General features: G+C 38.1%; 1 protein-coding gene across 1 annotated transcript in view; it reads right to left on the bottom strand.

The window, feature by feature from the left end:
- Sema3e (semaphorin 3E) overlaps window positions 1-21298 on the bottom strand; it is a 246612-nt gene that overhangs the window by 68131 nt on the left and 157183 nt on the right. The window contains exon 4 of the mRNA XM_059256475.1: window positions 19152-19271. Coding sequence (XP_059112458.1) covers window positions 19152-19271 — 120 coding nt within the window. The remainder of the gene's footprint in view (window positions 1-19151; window positions 19272-21298) is intronic.

Here is a 21298-nt window from a genome sequence, read left to right on the forward strand (position 1 = left end):
CAGAGCTTCTGGACATAATAGTGTCAACAAAGAAAATCTGAAAAAATAGGGTGAATCGACAAAGTTGTTCATAATACTCAGAGGAGCCTCGATTAAAGGCCGCCTGGCTTTTTCTCAAGGAAAGAAGAAATATATAGAACAAGACTATGCCTATATTGAGCTTTCTTATTCTTGCATCAAGAACATTATTCCTGAAGTATTCTTGATCTTGAAAAAAATTAAATAATGTTTTCTAATATTAAGATTCCCACATCACAGCCAAAGTCTGTATCTGAAGCGAAAAACTATGCTATATGGTCTGAAATTGAATCTGAGCATGTATTTCCAAACTTTCTGTTTCAATTCCTCATTTTACCAAACCATAAGTAATGTATTTTAGTACAGAGAGAGCATAATAACCTCCTTAACATACTTCATTTTAAAGATTTATGTTCTTCTATATACTTATCTCTCTATGTATTTCTGTCTCTTGCCATATGTATGTACATATATATCTCATACATCACATGTATATATAAAAGAGAACATTATATATAATGGAATTACATTACACTTTGAACAGGTGACCAGGATCTTTCAGTAGAATGGTAAGTGGTTAAAGAACAAACAGAATGCAGAGTAAACCAGAGCAGGCTTTCTTTGGGCCACCAACCAGCTCCCCAGTCATGACACAGAGACTTAATATTAGTTATGAATGCTTGGCCTTAGCTTATGCTTGTCCCACTAGCTCTTATAACTTATTAACCTGTTTCTCCTCATCTACATTTTGCCTCGGGGCTTTTTACCTTTATTTCATTCTTTATGTCTTACACCATGTCTGGCTGTCAGCTGTCCGGATGCTGGCCCCAGGAGTCTCCCTTTCCTGCTCCCTCATTCTCTTCTCCCTCTTTTCCTGCCCCTGGATTCCCCCTACGTATTCTCTCAGCCCCACCTACCCCACATCTGCCTAGCTATTGGCCGTTCAGCTTTTTATTATACCATTCAGGTGCCTTAGGCAGGTAAGGTGAAACAACAACACACCTTTACATAGTTAAAGTAATATTTCACAGCAGTAAACATCTTACCAAATGAGCTCTCCACATTAGGTTAGGTTTTCTTTTTTCTTTTTCCTTTTTTTTTTTTTTTTTTTTTTGGATTTTATTACCTCTTTCTAATTGTTTTTATTGGCCATTCAGTTCTTTATTAGACCATCAGGTGTTTTAGACAGACACAGTATCACAGCTTCACAGAGTTAAACAAATGCAATATAAACAAAAGTAACACACCTTAAAATAATAATCTACAACAGAGAAAGAAGAAAAGAAAAGAAATCCTACATTGTTACAGGGTTTTACATAATGTTGAATGCTTTCTATATTCTTGGAGGAGGTCTGGCTGGCTGTCATGGATTCTACCATGAAGTCTGGTTACTGCGTTGTAACTTGGCTTTTTTTTATTTTTTATTTTTTATGGGGTTTTTTTTTATGCCGAATGTCGTTTATTGAAGGGGGGAGGAGGTCTTACAGGCTTACAGCACAATGGGAGAACCCCGGAGGACAGAAGTTCGCTACAGATGTTTTACAATCTTGCATCTAAGCTCAATATGCAGCACACAAGGAACTTCCCTTAAGCATTCAGGAGGGTGGAACCCGGCAGGGAATTAGCATAGAGAGAATATCACAGCTTGGTGCTGATATAAAAACCTACATACGGACCAATGGAATCGAATTGAAGACCCTGACATTAATCCACGCACATATGAACACCTGATTTTTGACAAAGAAGCCAAAACTATACAATGGAAAAAAGAAAGTGTCTTCAACAAATGGTGCTGGCATAACTGGATGTCAACATATAGAAGATTGCAAATAGATCCATATCTGTCAGCATACACAAAACTCAAGTCCAAGTGGATCAAAGACCTTAACATAAATCCAGTTACACTAAACTTAACAGTAGAGAACGTAGGAAGTACTCTTGAACTCATTGGCACCAGAGATCACTTCCTAAACATAACACCAACAGCATAGACACTGAGCACAATTAATAAATGGGACCTCTTGAAACTGAGAAGCTTTTGCAGGGCAAAGGACACGGTCAATAAGACAAAAAGACAGCCTACAGAATGGGAAAAGATCTTCACCAACCCCACATCTGACAGAGGATTGATCTCCACAGTATATAAAGAACTCAAGAAACTAGACATCAAAATACTGAACAATCCAATTAAAAAAATGGGCTAAAAAGCTAAACAGAGAATTCACAAAACAAGAATCACAAATGGCTGAAAGACATTTAAAGAAATGCTCAACATCCTTAATCATCAGAGAAATGCAAATCAAAATGACTCTGAGATACCACCTTACACCTGTCAGAATGGCCATGATCAAAAACACTAATGACAGTCAATGTTGGAGAGGATATGGAGCAAAGGGAACACTCCTCCACTGTTGGTGGGAATGCAAACTTGTACAACCACTGTGGAAATCAGTATGGTGGTTTCTCAGAAAAATTGGGAATCGAACTGTCTTTCCTTAGGTTAGTTTTTCAGATCCAGTGAACTTCGCTACTCCATGCACAATACTGGACTGTTATGCAAATGAGCACTAAATTCTTTCTTCAGAGCACTTCATAAACAAAGTGCTTTCCTATTTTTTCTTTTCTTTCCTTCTTTTTTTAATTTTTTATTTTGTTGAGACAAGGTCTCCCTATGTAGACCTGGCAGGTATCGAATTACTCACAGAGACCTGTCTACCTTAGCCTCTCAAGTGCAGATATTAAAGGTGTGTGCATCTATGCCCAGGTTATCTTCCTTTATTTTTATCACAAATACTAAATATAACTATTTAAATGTACAATGATTCTGCAAAGAACATCAGAGATCAAAATTGTCCCCTGGGTTCAACAGAAACCAAATTCAAATGTTACAATGAAGGCCTCCATGTAAACAGCTCCCAAGATAAAGTATTATTTAAATAAAACTGTCATGTGAACAATAATGATTAGAAGCTATTTCTGGCCCTGAGGTTGGGTAATTTGGTTTGAAAGGAGTGGTAATATTCTAAGATGCTTTAATGAAGAAATAAAAAGGCAAGTTTGTTAAGATTCAATATTAGGAATACTTTCTGTCTGTGTGCTAAGATTTTATATACAGCATTGTTATTAAAACAAGACAAGCAATTTTATCCTGGGTTTACAAGTAAAGTTTCACAGTTTCTGATTTATTAACAAAGATATCCAAACTCACACACCTACTAAAAGGTAGTTCTTATTCACAAGTATCTTAACCACACATAAGATAGCCTAGGAGAAGAAATAAGTCATTTCACTATAAACAGAGATGAAGGATTAGAGAAGCATCAAGAAATACAGGTTGCCTACCTAGCCAAACCGTAGGACTAGATTAACAAGGGGAAGAAGAGGGAAGAAGACTGAGGAGCTGCAGGGCAACCAGCTTGGAAGGGACACGCCTGTGTGAAACAAGCATTTTTATTTCTTCCACCCAGGGCACAACAGCAAGTCCTGAATATGTGAAGAGACTTACTCATTAGCAAGGTGAATTTGACATCAGAAATAGTGCGGGAGAAAGTGTGTCAAGCTGATGGAACAGTCCAGGACAATAATGATTCTAATATGAAAAAGAAAAGAGAGATGGGTTGGCAGTCAGATTCAGTGGGCTCAGGGTCATTGTGGAAGAGGGTGTGGAAAGACTGTAGGGACAGGAGGTGGTGGATGAAAACACTGCTCCTTTAGAGAGTGTTTCCAGATATGATAAGGCCACTGAGCACATAAACTCCTAGAAGCTGTGTCCGTAGGTATTAAGATCTGCACAAGATGAAGCCAGCCAAAATCTTCACAGAGATGAGGAGGGGTTCACAAAGTCCCACCCCTAGCTGGGGAGCTATTGGCAGTTGGGGAAAGGAGAGTCAGTTTTCTTCTGGAATGTGGCCCCAGCAAAGCCATCCATGTTCAAGTAGACGGTCACGTGAGACACACACACTGAGCACTAAGAAGGCTCTCTGTTCTTGCTTTGCTTTGTTTTGAAAACTATATGAAATTTGGTTGGAGGATGATGGAGGGAATTGGAGACAAGGTAGTGGGGGACAGATTTGATTAAAACACATTGTATGTACATAGGACATTCTCAAACAATAAACAAAGCAATATATTTACAGGATGAGAGAAGAGAAACAAAAGTGATAGAAAAGATACTTGATGGATTAGAGTAGAAGAATTTTAAAGACACGACCAAGGACATGCATAGAACAGATAATCTTGAAGAATGTGGGTTTTTTTTTTTTCCTTTAAAAAGAAACACGCTGCCTCAAGAATGTAAATTTAGTTGTGGCAAACAGAAGGAAGTTTCAGACTTTTGCATTATGCACCCCCTGCCCCTCTAAGGTCCACTTGTTCATATGTGCATGCATGCATATATGCCTCCAAGCCAGACATTGACTTTGAATGTCTTCCTCTGTAATTTCCACCTTATGTCTTGAAGCAGGGTCTCTCACTGTCCCTGGATCTACTAGACTGGCTGGCCAGTGAGCTTCAGGGATTCACCTGTCTCTGCCTTCCCAGTACTGCATTATAAACATATACTGCCATACCAAGCTTTGACGGGGGTTTGGGCATCTGAATTCACGTTTCTGTGGTTTCACACAGCAAGCTCCATACCAGTTGAACCATATCCCCAACCCCTGCTTGTTTTGGGAAATGGGAATATATTCAAGTGCTCAAAGTTAATATCTGTGTAAGCAACACTGGAGACAACATAGAAAACTGAATTAACCTCTCATAAACATTTAATACATGCCAGTTTCAACACAATAGTTTCCCATATGAAACCTAAGAATCCATGCAAGTCAGGCATTAAAAAGTGGCTTCAGATTGCAAGGAGGTAAGTGAGGCTTAGCTACATAAAGTCGTGTGTCAACAATGGGTAGGTAGCAGAATCCTGAACTGAATTGCATCTTTCCAGTCCCAGAGCCTCTATTTTTTTCTACTGCATTGATCTGTTGTTACCCACCATATATAAGAGTGGTGATTAGATCAATGCCTTTTAATTCAGACTGAAACTTGTTAGGAGGACCCACTGATACCATTCCCTTACACTTTAGGACATAAAGTTTTATTCAAGAAAGAAAACTGAATTTGTACATGATAAATAATCGGTCTAGAATGCCAATTCACCAATTATATCAAATGCGTGAGAATCTGGATAGACACATGAAACCATGTTTAACATTTTAATTTTAGAGATAAATGAGGTTGTTGCTGGGCTTAAGAGAACAAGGAACATCACAGCCTCTTTATTCATTCTAAATTCAAAAAAGAAAAGCAAGATGCAAAATGAAGATAAACCTGTTCTCCAAGGCACCCGATGACGACATGAGTGCCCAGAGGTGGAAAAGAAGTCAGTTTAATACAATGTACAGTAACAATGACATAAATACCTGACAGATAATGCTTGTCCCTGCAACAGGTGAATGACATTATTCCATGACCTTTGAACTGTCTTTAAGAAAGTAATGTGATAAGCAGCTGTGGGCCTGTCTTTCTATTCAGTTCATCCACTTTTCTTCAGTGTAAACACCACAAATAACATCCACGGAGCCATATCTATGTGAAATTGTGAGACTTGACACAGCAAGTGAATAAGATCAGAGTTCAGTTATGTTTAAAATGGGCTTTATTTTCCATTCGAGAAAAAAATTACCTGACAAAATTCTGCATGCTATCGTGGAATAAGCAAATCATTTTAGTTAAGCAGATATCTAATTAGGGCACCAAATTTTCCTCTATACACATCTTCTCTATACCATGTCTAACATTTATCACTCAGGTTGTGATCTAACTTAGAACTTTTATCTGACAACTCTAAGAAGAGTCAAATTGGTGGTAAAGAGTCAGTAGTACTCATCTACCTGATAGTATTCAAATTTCTAACTGAAAATACAAAGAAAGTTTCCCCAGGATAGCATGTGTCCCCTTGATAATCACTGATTTCAAGTGAATTCAAAACATTTCAACAGAGAGTTTTCATATCTTAAGATTTACTTTTTTTTCTGAGTCTACTTAAAACCTGAATTTATCTCACATTTCCATGATAAGGTAATATAGCTAAGACAAAGTCTCCACTGCAATATGCTTTGTGAAATGAAAAGAAGTTATCATGTTGGCATAGTATTTACTACAAAGTAGAAAAGGTATAGATAGTGAAATGAGTCAGTCCTTGGCATGAGCCACTGAAGTCACATGTAGAAAGTTTCTTCTGTTTCTTTGCACAGTGTAAGTATTGTGCAGTGTCCACTGTCTACACAGTCATAGGTCCTCTTATAAAGAAAAATACTACTATATATGAAATAGTGAGAATGGAAAGGTTAAACAGGATGCCCACTTCAAAATAATAGTTACGACTATACTAATCACTAAAAAATACGTGATTTTAAATATTCATGTTTCATGATTGCATTGGTTTTATATACATTTAGAAATGTAATTAGAAGCACTGATGCTCCAAAGACAGGATTATTGCATCCTTGTAATCTACCTAATTAACTTATAGAGACCCTTTTGATGTTTTTTACCACACAGAGATACTTTCACTGGAGCTCACATGTCTGTAAATCCTAAACTTACATCCAGAACTACATAACAGGTTATTCTGAACTTACATCTATAGTGAAGCTATCAAATACCATGACTGAAAATATTGTTGCCTTAATTTTTCTTTACATTTCTATGTTTACTTATTTATTTATGTGTGTGTGTGTATGTGTGTGTGTACATGTGCATACTTGTGTGCACACCAACGCATGCATGTGGTGATTAAAAGACAACTTGTGGGAGTCAGTTGTGTCTTTTCACTGTGTGAATACCAGGGACTTACATCAGGTTGTCCCGCTTGGAAGCAGGTGCTCTCACCAGCCCAACACTGCGTTTATTTCCACTCCCTGTTACTACATTCCCAGCAACACCTTTTATACAACTCTGTCTCTTGCTTTCATTACCCCCCATCACGTTTTTAGTAGAATCTTCACCTAAGTTTTGCCTCTGTTTTAAAGGCAAATGAAAGTGCTTGTGATAGGAAGCAAATTCCACAGAGTACTTCCTGTGTACTGGGCACAGAACTGGATACTCTACATTTGCTGTTCCATAACCACATCCCCGGCAATGTTATCTGGTAAATATCAAACATTCCTTAATCATTAAACTCAAGTCTTCAAAAATGACTAAAACAATCCTAAACTTTAGCATTGGAAAATGTGCCTGTGTTTCTTAGTCATCAAAAATTAAAATCACAATGTGAGATCATTAGAAACCCATCAACATGTTGAGAATAAAGCGACAATACTAAGCACTTCTGTGGGGCACGGAGGGAAGAGAACACATAGCCACTGCCGTGAGTGTACAACTGACTGAAAACTGTGAGTGTACAACGACTGAAAGTCATCTACTGGTCTTTACGGAAAGCGGCGCACAGGCAACTGTACTCCTAGAATAGACTTAGCAAGAACGACCAACCACAAAGACAAGAATGCTCTTAGCGGCAAGATGATAGCACAACTGTCAATGACCCTCAAGGTCAGGAAAAGAAGGAAGGGTAAATGATTGAGGCATATCCAATAAAAGAAAGCAACAATGTTGTACAGTGATAGCATGTGACTACCATTATAAAGTGTGAACAAATCGCAGTATACTATTGAGTAAAAGAGGCTGAACTCAGGAGTGCATGCGCTATAGTTTGTTCATGCTGCACTCTAAAGGCAGAAAGCCACTAGCTGATAGTCAGAACAGGGCTGCTTGTGGGGACAGTGAGGAAAGGGGTGTGACACTGTGCGGCATGTGCTTCCTGGGTGCATGATGGTTACACAGATATGTTCAAATTGTGAAAACTGTTCACAGGTACTTTATAAAGAATCTTGGCCGGGCGGTGGTGGCGCACGCCTTTAATCCCAGCACTAGGGAGGCAGAGCCAGGCGGATCTCTGTGAGTTCGAGGCCAGCCTGGGCTACCAAGTGAGTTCCAGGAAAGGCACAAAGCTACACAGAGAAACCCTGTCTTGAAAAAACAAAAACAAAAAAAAAATCTCTATCCTTTTATTCATGCATTTAGCAAATTACTTAATGACTGTTTCTGTTCTTTGTGGTTTGTCAATTTATATTCTAAAGATTGAAATGAAATTAAATAAATAAACATTTATTATGTGACTACCAAAGCTTTCCAAGAGCAAGACAAACTCTACATAAGAAAGAAAAAAATATTGAGAAGATTCATATTTTATTTTTACTTTTATATATTTTATACATACTTCAGCCAATTTTTCCAAATAAGGCAATACCAAAAACAAAGCGAAATGATCCACCAAAGTTAACTGAAACTTTGTTTGTTAAGAAAACAGGACTTTCTAAATTTGAACTTCTTACAAATACAGCGTTGTTATCCAGGTACAAAAACCTGATCACTATCGTTCACTCACTCACTCATTCGTGCCTTAGTTACCCGCTAACTACTAAATCAGCAAGTGCTTAGGGTTTTAAAGTTTATTGTCCTCTAGAGCTTAAGTCACAAATGCCAATGCCAGTCAGAACCAGGTGGAGATGAAAACTGGCAGCGAGGCTGGTGTAAGCCTTTATTGTGGGTAGGAGTGATGGAGACCGTGGACTATTGGGACATTGTTAAGCACAGGCCTCTGTGTGGGGAGTGTGGCGACAAGTACCGGGCTCCCGCTGATCTTTTCATGTGGGTCCAGTGGAAATCACAATTTACTGTGTGAACCCAACCGGTTTTTTAATGTAAGCTCTGTAAAAGAAAACAAACAAGAAACGCTGGCTGGGGCAACCAGAGCACATCTGTGAGCTGAATTAGGCATATGGCCGCCAGCATAAAAAGTCTGATCAAATGAAAGAGACACAAATGCTCGCTGGGCAGCAGCCATGAGCACTCATTGCCCTTTAGATGCCCAACCAACCACACAAGCACCACTCTTCCCCTGGTTCACTGTCACCTCGGGATTTACAGTTCACGAATAAATCACAAAGTTAAGTACATCCTAGTGTATGTATTCCATGAAATAGTAGGCACCCATTTAAATGATTGAAATAGAAATATACCTCCTCCGTGTGTGTGTGTGTGTGTGTGTGTGTGTGTGTGTGTGTGTGTCTGTGTGTCTGTCTGTGTGTCTGTCTGTCTGTCTGTCTGTCTGTCTGTCTGTCGTGCGCACACCCACGAGCTGTTTTGAGTGATGATAACTCAATCAGATCTAGGAGTGCCTGGGAGGGGATGAGCATAGAGTTGGCACTGGTGCATTTCACGGTTTCATTAATTGACTCTTTCTATGCATTCATATTTTTTTTAGATTTTTTAAATTATTTTTTTCAAATGCTATGGGATTATTTATTTATTTATTTTGTCTACTTTTTATTAAGAAAATTTTTTATTCATTTTACATACTAAAGATCCCCCTCTTCCCTCCTTCTGTCTCTCTAGCCTCCCCCTCCCAACCTACCCCCTCTCCCTCCTACTAGAAGGAAAGGCCTTCTATGGGGAGGCACATTTAGTAGTAGAGGCAGGTCCAAGCCCTTCTCCCTGCCTCAAGGTTGTGCGAGGTATCCCATCATAGAAGTGACTCCAAAAGGCCTGCTCATGCACCAGGGATGGATCCTGATCCTACGCCGGGGGCCCCTAAACAGATCATGCTACACAACTGTCTCCCTGTGCAGAGGGCCTAGTCCAGTCCCATGCAGGCTCCACAGTTGTTGATCTAAAGTTCATGAGTTCCCATTAGTTTGGTTTGGTTGTCTCTGTAGGTTTCCCCATCAAGATCTTGATGCCCCTTGCTCATAGAATCCCTCTTCTCTCCCTTCCACTGGATTTCTGGATCATTCATTTTTTAAGTTAAAAAACCCTTGCAACAGAGCCCACTGTTCCCTGGGGATTATGCCTGCTAGTTCTTTAATAAGCTACGGTTCTGGTTCAACATAAGCCTCCTTGGACTTCACCAGTGACCAGTAGGAAGGCTGTTGAGCAGCCCAGGCACCAATCTCTTTCACTTTGAGATCTCAGTGCACAGACTCACTGTACAGAGCGCGGTTTCATACTGACTGCCTCACACACTGAGGATGTACAAAGTGGGATTGCCTTCCCAATAAAAAGACAATCATTCACAGGCAAAAACCTAGCAGGGGGACCCTGGTTTCCTTCCACTGGTAAGACTGGCAGGAGCTGAAGGCCTCAAGGAACAATCTCTTCTGCATCATTTTAACACAAACCTGTGGATTTTAAAAAACCACAAAAATAAAGACTATAAGTTTCACCCATGCTCTGTTTACCTTTTAATGAATTACATCTTGTGATTTTTATGTGAAAGGGTCAACTGAAACAATATAGGAGTGACTGATATCCCAATAGAGAAGATATATAATTTTTCTTAAAATAATGGCTACTGTTTAAGTCTTTCAATTGTGCTGTGGATATCGCTCTGTATGCTGTGAATATGTTGCTCTGATTGGCTAATAAATAAAGTGCTGATTGGCTGGTAGCCAAGCAGGAAGTATAGGCAGGACAAGCAGAGAAGAGAATTCTGGGAAGTGGAAGGCTGAGTGACAGCCCGCTGTCCAGGGAGCAGCATGTAATGACACACAGGTAAAGCCACAGAACACATGGCAATATCTAGATTAACAGAAATGGCGTGAGTTTAAGTGTAAGAGCTAGTCAGTGGTAGGCCTGAGCTAATGGCTGAGCAGTTTTAAATAATATTAGCCTGTGTATGTTTATTTGGGTCTGAGCGGCTGCAGGACCGGCAGGTGAGATAGATTTGTCTTGACCACGGGCCAGATGGGACACAGAAAAACTTTAGCTACAAAATTGTAACTGATAACTAATTATGTGGATATGCTGAGATTTGGAAGAGCCTACACAAAAAAATTGATCTTCTTTTTAAAGAACTAATCATAGAGCATTTATATTTAATGGCTGCTATCTTACTGTATTTTTCTTTTCTACATTTAATGTATAGCACAGTCCACTTTAAAAAATATATCATCAGATGATCACCATTTTCATTGCCGTTAAGCTCTATTATATTTTCTAGGCAAGGTAATACATAACACATAGATACCATCTACACTTGAGAATAAAACTTTCATTGATCTCAAAAATAAAATATGAGTCCAAAAATAATACTCCTTTACATTTCTGTCACGTATTTGAAAGAAAAACATAAGAAAATATGAACACTTTAAATTAACAAACCATTCCCATATACCATCTAAAATAAACAAAAAATTTCCATTTTACATACATGTATCACCATATAAGCAATCTTGGTATAAATTGTAATTTGGATATTTTTGGTTAAGCAAATGAAAGCTTAATATCTAAAAATTATAAATGTTATATAAATGTATAAATGTTAAATACAAGTGCATATTTTCATGGAACTATTACATTCTGATAGCTAATGGATATAAAAATTTACAAGTTATGTTTAATTCCATAACTTTATTTTAACCTGCTATTGAAAATTTTATCTAAACAAAAGTAAATAGTTTTAACAGAAACATATCAAAAGAATAAATTTGGAATATACTGTTTTGTAGGTTTAGAAACAATAGACAATACTCAAGAAAATACTTTGTTAAATAAGATGGGCATATTTCTTTGTAAAATGCAAAAAATATTAAGTGCATGACTATACTGACCTCAGTTGTTTAAAATAAAATACTTGCGTCAGATAAATAATGCTAATGGACAACTTTTGAAAATTTAAATGTTATGATATTGTTTTAATACTGCAATAGGATTCTTACTGTGCACTATAAACAGAAAAAAAAACTAATATATTAGGAAAACAATCATTATTGAAACACCAGTGAGAAAAACAAACTGAATTTAAAAAGCCATATTGCTAGCCAGGATGCCAAAGGTTTGCAATCCTAGACCTCGGGAGCCTGAGGCAAGAGGATCATAAGCTCTAGGCCAACCTGGGCCACATAGCAAGACCCTGTATCAAAGCAAATAAACAAACAAGCAAACAACAAAAAGTATGTATTTATAAGACACATGTTTTACACTGTTTTGGATACACATTCTTCCAGTCTCCATTAAAATTGAATTTCCAACATTAGGAGAAATGCAGGGTAATATTTAAAACACATGAATACTTAGAAAGTCTATACACAACTAGGGAAAAAATCATTTACAGTCTACAAGGTTCAAATGCACGCTGGCAAGAGTGTTACTTGGGGACTGTCCCTAACATATTTTCCAATATATTTGTACTCTTCTGGAGGTAGACATCCAGCCCTGATGATTTCAAAGCCTATAACATCCAAACTTAAATACTGAGCTGCTGTTCTTCACAGGAGGGGAAACTTATCAAAATCACATGCTGAAATTCCTAAAGTTCATTTTAAATTTTCTTTGGTGCAAAATATATTTGCATGACTAATTTAGTCTGCATATTTAAAAAGTGATATAAATATGCTTTAAATAAAATTACACTGAAAAAATATACTCTATACTTATAAAACATGACAGCAGTCTATATTTAAAAACATATGTCTTCAAGGACAATCAATTTTTTCCATATTTGGATATTCAAATTCTAGAGATGGCCCATATAGTCATCCCATAGCCTTCATTGAACTTGTAAGGAAATATTAAGCTTTCCATTAAAAACAAAAACAAAACAACAAACCCTCTAAATAAAGTTCAGAACAGAATTACTTCTTTCAAGCCTTTCATTATGTTTCTTTGCCTATTTCCCCCAGAAACTTTAAAGGCATCTGCATTAATCAAACCTTCTCTTTGTCCACAAAAGATGAAAAGAACAGGTGTAAGATGGGAACATTGCCAATGGCAGCCAGGATTTCCAATCCCAGGTAAGAACTCCCTGGGAAATTCCCTTCCTCTGTGTGTGGTGGATGGGTTCTATGAAATGGGTGGGAATCCCAAAGAGGGATATTATTACTTTCTATTGCAGAGTAGATGGAAAAGTCAGCCCCTTGAATAAGTCTTATTACATGACTTCCTCCTACTGGCCCTCCCATGCTATAATAAAACCTGTTCATAAAGGAACTGCTATGGCCTCTCTAGGGTGAGGACAGCCATCAAAAGGATAGAGACTTCAGTCTTAGAACTTAAAATCAAATGCCAACATCAACACAAACATGACTAACGAATCCAGAACCTGGGTAAGACCTTCATTTCAGTCTGGGAGACCTGAGCAAAGGGACCAGCTGAACAGTACCTGGTGTCCTGCTCCATGAAAACTATACAATAAATACATGTGTTTTCACAAGTGGCTGCAGTTTTAATAATTTGTTATGTAAAATAGAAAGCTCATACCAATAGGCATATACTAATGCTATTGTACTAAAAAACACTGTCCTAAGGGAGCTTTTACATTTTGAAAGCCATTTTAATTTTCCTAGAATCTCAAAGCTTTTGCCACTTACACATAAATTCATGTTTTATATTAGAAGTTCTGTTTTTTATTGTGAATCTCTACATTTACTGCATAGATTTTATTTTCATTGAGTTGTGAATAAATTAGATATGGACATACAAGTGTGGTTTATGTAATGCATTATATTTGTACAGAGGCATGTATTCTAGTCTCTATAAATTCCCTGCAACAGCAGAGCCAGCAGCCAGGAAAGCACAATCAGCTCACCAACACTTATCACAATTGCCTCCAAATGCTACCTACGTGCAAGGACTTCTCATACCCATAAACTACAGCAGGAGCAGAGAAAAGAAACGGGGATCCCAAGGGCTTCCTGACAGAGAAACACCATCTTAGAAAGAGCAGAAACTCTCAGCAGTTTTGCTGAATCAATCTCCAAATGATTGCAAGGGATTTGGGGGTAGGATGAAGACCATGAGACTCCAAGTTATTAAGTCCATATCACTCCAAGGAGCTGCTTCTGGAGTTTAAAAAAATGTGTCCAAGAAAAGGATAAACAGAGAATCACGGAATAAGTAATATTTAGATTGAAAGAGCTGGAATAAGAGCCAAGAGAGTACACACATACATTTATAAAACAAGAACGGTGAGTCCTACACTGGGAAGGTGGACATCTATTTGGAGCCCTACAGCCCTTCTAAAAGTCAACAAAACCAGCTATACATAAAATGAGTAACGGAAAGAGGCTCTAGGAATTCAGGTCAGTGCTACAAGAAAACAAAACCTGGAATGCAGTACTATTACCACAGGCAATGGAAGCTCACCAAAAGACAGCAGGAAACAGACAGAAATATAACAGTATTCACACAGAAGCTGAAATTAGAAAAATGGCATAGAGTCAAAGGACAACGTGGGCCGGGTTGTGGTGGGATGGTGGCACATGCCTTTAATCCTAGCACTCCAGAGGCAGAGGCAGAGGCAGGAGGATCCCCGAGTTCGAGGCCAGCCTGGTCTACAGAGCAAGTTCCAGAATAGCCAGAGCTACACAGAGAAACCTTGTCTCAAGAAACAAAAAACAAACAAACAAAGAAAACAATGTGAACCAAAAGTATAAGACACAGCATGACAGAATACAGAAAGATGTAGAAAGAGAAAGAAAAAGCATTTTAAAATAAATGAGAGGAAAAATAAATGAAGAGATAAAAGAAAGGCATAAAGGAGGAAATATTACGCTTTCTGGGGGAAAAAGGAGATAAGAAAAACTATTAGATGTTAGTTACCAGAAATATTTCATTTGTAAAAACCAGAAAACAGACAGTAATGCACTTTTTAAAGACGGTTATTTTTATTTTATGTGTATAGATGTTTTGTCTGCATGTATGTCTTTGGACCCCTTGGAACTAGCATTATAGATAGTTGTTAACACCATGGGCATAAAATTGAACCCAGGTCCTCTGGAAGAACAGCCAGTGATCATAACCAGTAAAATACCTCTGCAGTCCCAAGTAATTTGATGCTTATGATTTTTGTACTTCTCGTATTTATATAACTTACTAATTAAAAGTTAAAACTATAAAAACAAAAGGCAAGGAAAGAGGTAAACGTTCAAGACCAGGCTAGCTTCAGTCTTGTTCTAGAAGGCCAGTGTTCACACTCACACTACAGTGAGACGCCACCACTCTTGCACGTCTGGAACTCACTGTTTGTCTAGTGTGTGAACAGCAGTCCTGTGAAGCTTTAAACACTGCAATTTAATCTTGATCTTCCTTTCTCTTGTATGAGTGTGAATCTATACCAACATAATTATACCAAATCTCTACTTATTCTATGTTTCATGGATATACCTGAGACATTCTACAAGTGAGAGATGGATAGTAGAGATTTGGGGACAACCAGCATTTGTCCCTAGAGAATTCAATAATTAAACCTGTGTTAATGACTCCATCTTGCCCCAAACTTAAATTTTCATGACTGTAAATGAGAATAAGAAGATAAAAATAAGAAATTCTGAGCATTTGTGATGGCCTCAAAAAATCTACCATTTGCATAGTTGAGTATTTCTATATCAAAGGCTGCATGTCTCCCCGATTAACAAGACATACAACTGGAACTGCTTCTAGTTCCTGTTCATCTGCAACATCTGTATAAAGATGCTGAGTTCTTTACAGTCTGCTGGTGAGCAGTTTCTCACGTAAGCACCACACATCCTTCTCTGCTACTGTAGCAACGCTGTGAAACACCCTCTGATCTCCCATGATGCTTTGATAGGCTCCTCAAATGCCTCTTTGCCCTTCATTTTTTCCTGCTTGAATTAATCCAAATTCATGCCATGTCATCTGAGCACTTTGCTAAAAATTTCATCTTCTCCATTTCTTACTTCAGAAAATTTTCAAGTACCACTGTGCAGTATTGAGGTCATCCATCAGGTTTCTCAGCATTAATTCTTGCTATTCTCATGTCACATAGTTAAATATTTGCAAACACATCCCATAGTGATTCCCTGTGAGCTTTTTCATTAAAGTATTTTCCTTGACTATGATAATTGGTAACTTTTCATTTACTCAAATAGTGCTCCAAGATTCCATATGGTGCTTTGGGAGTAGATCTCTCACTGCTCTGATTGTCATGGAGCTACAGATTCCTCTTATGAGATGCAGTTTTCATACTGAACTACATGACACCAGATATTCAATGCTATGCATATTCAGCTTAATTACATAACGCTTCTGTTTTGTTAATACAGTTGTAATTTGTATTGGAATAACTTTTTCATGGTTATTAAAACAAGGGAAAAAAACTTGTACAAAAACTACTTGGAATCATTGGACGTTAACAAAGAACAAAGTGAAGACATTTTCTCTTGAGAAACCACCTAGTTCGTGTAGAGAGGAATGGTAAGTACCAATGCAGAAGACTTACTGAGAAGTCACAAGCAAAGACTTAAAGTGTTAGCTCAGTTGGAAAGTGAGAGAGGTATCTAAAACCTGAGGTTGGGCCCTGCAATTTCTACATCATGTGCATAAATAAGTTACAAATCACTCAATATAATGAGTTATACATGTGAGCAGACCCTGAGCTATGACTGAAAAGTTAAAAACATTGACAACTATGCCTTTAGGTTCAGCTGTGGCATGAAGTAATAATCCTTAGCGGAAAGGATGGGGAGCAGAGTGATGACTGCAGGAGAGTCCTCTTGAGGGATCAGATGGCATTTCACAGACTTGCTAAGACAGCAGCCAAAGGGAACGGAACAACTGAAGGGATAGTGTGCTCGGTCTTTTTCTTCCAGAACAAAAACAAGCCTCTTGGGTGAGGCGACATACTTGCCACACCAGTCTGATCACTGGATTTCAATTCCTAGGATCCTCATAGTGGTAGAAGGAGAGAAAGAGATTGAATAAAAGTGAACTGAGCTAGCGACTTGTGAGATGATACCTAGAAAACAAACAAGTATTTATCCATGCAGAGCCTCTGTAGCGAAGACACAAGTGAGTGAATGGAGCAGAAATGTTATTCAAAGAAACATTTTGTAAAACATAAACATATGTGATACCTAAACCCCATGTCTTGCTATCATAGGAAATATAACTATGTTTTTGCCAAAGACCTCTGCACTTAGAGGTACACTTCAGGTGACCTGCTTAAAACAAAGAAACAGATACTATTTTGAAAGATAAAGCCACTTCAAACAAGTTAGAATTGATGTGAATGAAGTCATACTTACATTAAGAAAATAATTAGACACAGAGACCCACAACAGCCAAGGTTTAGAAAATAACATTGTAGAATGTTCTCTCCTAAGTGGAACACATACAGCACACATCTTCCTCCCACTGTCCAGAAATCTTTGCAGGAGACAGAAAGATTGTAAGAGCCAGAGGCTGTGAATGACTACCAAGAAAAGAGTCTCTTGACACACGCAGGGCAGCTGCACGTGTGGACTCGTGGTGGCTGTGACAGCATGCACAAGACCTGTGCAAGCCCAGGCAAGACCAAGTCCCAGCATGGAGAGGGGAAGTGGGCACAGAATCCCACTCCTCACCTTGGAGCTCTCTGTTGAGAAAGGGCGAGTCCAGTTTATTTAAGTGACACATATCTAAGAGTGTTTGGGCAACACAAAGCGGTCTTGGTGGATTTTTTTGTTTTGTTTTGCGTTTTTGTTTGTTGTTTTACTGACATGAAGTTAGGTGGATGGGGACAAGGAAGAGTTGGAGGGGTGAACATGATCAAAGTACATTGTGTCAAAGTCTCAAAGAACCAGTAAAATTTAATAGAAATTAAAAGAACAGAAAAAAAAATAGAACTAACAAAGCATCTTAAAATACTGAAAAGATTAGGAGCACAGTCCTAATCCAAAATCCCCTACTCAGAGAAAGTAAGGTAGCAACAAAGATGTCATTAAATAAACAAAAACAGAGAGGCTACATGGCTAGAAGTTATGCACAGGAAATGAACGTATTCTGGCTGCTCATATGTCTGCCTGTAAACAGATTACAGACTTTCTGCTGTGCAGTTATGTGACCTGTCCTTGCACTAGCCTGATTCGCCTTCTTCTACATCTGTGCTTAAGTTCTTCAGTCTCATCCCTTGTGTCCTTTCTCTCAGATACTTCAAGCAGTGCACTGAGATATGTGTGTTATACTTACATTTAATTTACAAGTATGGGAGATTTAATTTTTAAACATGCTAATTAAAATTCTTCCTACAAGGGTAGTTAACAGCTAAAGTACCTCAATCTGAGACAGTCTCTGGAGGCAGCAACTAAGCACTTTGACGTTGCTAATTGTATTTGCACCTGAGTATGAACTAGTGAAAGGACTATCCGAAAGAAGTGTTAGTATAAATAAATGGCATTATTTATTATATGGTTGTGAGATGCATTTTATAGACACTGCTACATTTTCGTAAATGGTATGTAAATATCAAATGCCATATATAGATACATAAGCACTGATAAAAGTCAAGGAATGTGTATATTCAGTTATCCTTCTCATCTAAATAAAAAGCAGCAATTCCTGAAATCAGAATATTGTTTTGCACACTGCTGAATGAAATTGTGACGTCACATGCAACCAAGTATGTGCAAGATAAAGGAGAGTCAAGGGTTCAACTCCACTTGCAGGAACCAGTTATGATGATTAACCTTTGAGTCTCCTTGTTGGCGAACATTATCTTGTTAAAAGTAGGAGGGGGATATACAGTCATTGCTATGTACCTCTGTGCTGCCTACTGTAGTTATGTTAGGCGAGAAGATGCACGGCTTTCTCACCCTGTGATTTATCTTCTATTACTTTAAAATCTTTCCCTCTGTTGTGATTCTCACCTCACCTGGCTGGAAAGAACATAATTATAAAATCAAAAAGCTTTATTTCTTTTGTGAAGTACAGAATGCAATATTTTATTTATATAAATTGTATCTATCTTTGTTTATATGTATCTGTTTCTTAATCTGTTTATATACATACATGAAACTCTATGTTCTACTTTGGTGAATTCATAAGTAAAATATATATATAAGAGCACAGTAGACAACACACTTTGATGTTATAAAGTCTGTTTTAAGCAGACAAGTGAAGGAAATAAAATTGCTTGGTGAATATATACACAAAGTTGATTAGTTCAAAGATTGGGAGCTGACAAGGGTTTGAAAGACACTGGACATCATTCCTCTGCCTCAAGTACATTAAATAAATACAGCTCAAGTGGTTTTGTCTTTCCTGAGGGAGGCAGCGCAATCTTTTCTGTATAACAGACTCCTTACCTCTGAATGGTACCCAACTCTGATGAAGGCACAGAGTGGATCAAAGGCCCCAGTCGCACAGGTCAGAAGGTGTGTCCTGTTGTAGTGATGCAGAACCCGAACATAATTGGCACACTCGCTCTAAAGTGGAATCACAAAGGACACATGTGGTTAGAAGGAAACAAATGTTTACCTACCTTTGATCTCTGTTGTCCCTCAATCCTGGGAAAGGAGTCTGAACTGGGAGGAAGAGGGAAAGAGAATGGAATGAAGAAGCTGAGGACCTGGAAAGAAGTAGCTAGAGTGAGAGACACGTGTTTTAATGAGCAGTGAAATGTGAACTACTTTTCATAATTGTTATAATTCTGTAAATCATTTTTACAGTATTCTCACAAATGTATTCAATCATAATGATTTGCATCCAATAATACTCCCCATGTAATTAAAGTATTCCCAGTGCTGCCATTTTTAAGAACAGGATAAACAATGAACCAGCATACAATTAGAAAAGAGTCATTATTCTTAAGAAAATATATGAAAGTTTTTAACATTCAAAAAAAGTAATTCTGACAAAGACTGCACCACTATTGCCATAATACCTTAGAGTAAGCACTAAAATAGAGAATCTAATATTTATTTAAAGAAAATTAGAAAGCTACATCCTCAGACAGAGAAGTCTTCATTGGTACTACCGAGTTTCAATAGACAAAATAGTGCCCATAACCTCAAAACCATAAATTCACATAAAATGTGATTTGGGGAAGATTTTTTAAAAATATATGAAACTAACCACTAGAAACAACATCTGATTGTCAAATGCTCTGAGGTTCCTGCTGTAAAATGCTCTAGTCAAGGTCAGTTACTTTGTCTGTAAAGGGTGGTACTTAAACGTATTTAATTTGTGTGCCAACTGGTGCACACCCTCAGGGCTGCAGGGCTGGAAGCAAAGGAGCGGCAGGTGATGGGGCACGTGCGTGTGATGGGGCACACGCGCGTGCGCTGCATTCCATACCCTGTGTTCACAAGAGCGGCTACGGGCAATCTCCTGGGAGTTCTCCTCGGGCAACACTAGTTTAGTTTCCAGTTGACAGAGACGATATTAACTCAGTCATTGTTGCACTCACTCATGAGCCAAACACGGAGCCTGACACACAGAACTTGCCTGCTACTGTTCTCCCACTTTTCACTCATCCCTTTTGATTTCCGTTAATGCATAGACCCATGAGAACGAGAAAACTTACCAGAATTTCAATGAATTTGTCATAATTAAAACTATATTTTATTTTTAAAAAGTGTGCTCATTTGAACAAAATGATGGGTTTCTTTATAAATTTTCAAGGTCATAGTAGAGTCTGACTGTGTAGATATGGTGAACTTTTTCTGTCTCCACACCCTGGAAGCACTTGCTTTTTCTCTGCTGACACCACCTCTGCATTTTCACCCTTTCTTGTCCCCTCATGCTCTCTTGCAAGTGGCCCTCTCCCCAGACGGCCAATTTCTGCTCTCTTGCCACAGCATTTTTGAAAATTATTTCTTTTGTTTTTTGACATATAAGATAATTACATTTCTACATTTCTGTTACTCCCTTCAAACCATCTCATATATCCCTCCATGCTCTCTTTAAAATTCATAGCCTATATTTTCATTAACTGCTGTTACACACACACACACACACACACACACACACACACACACACACACTTTATGTGCCATTTTCATGCTCCCTCCATTCAGGCAGACTCATCATCTTCATCCACACACACTCACACACACACTTATATACTAACACTCAACTTGCTTCAAACCCAAATTTGCCAAATCAATTTTTGAAAACATCCTCTTATCAAATTGGACATTCCTATTTCATCAAAATAAATTACAAGAGTAATATTTCCCTCTCTTAGTTCTAAAGATACCTTAAAAATAATATACACAACAGTGATGAAATGAGCAGATTAAGATTTCTCCTTTAAGTTCTCTTATAAACTTCCTGGGATAGAAAGACCAGCAGACTGACTTTGCCATACAGTCTCACAGGATACTAAGCCCCTTGGGAACAGTGAGAACTGCATTCCTGAGTACATGGCCCAGGGTTCACAGATCCATCCATTCAACTCCCGAGTATGTAACATTTCACTCTGTGTGGGATCCACACAGTGAATAGAATC

The sequence above is a fragment of the Peromyscus eremicus genome, chromosome 3, assembly GCF_949786415.1.
Source record: "Peromyscus eremicus chromosome 3, PerEre_H2_v1, whole genome shotgun sequence".
Classification (NCBI taxonomy): domain Eukaryota; kingdom Metazoa; phylum Chordata; class Mammalia; order Rodentia; family Cricetidae; genus Peromyscus; species Peromyscus eremicus.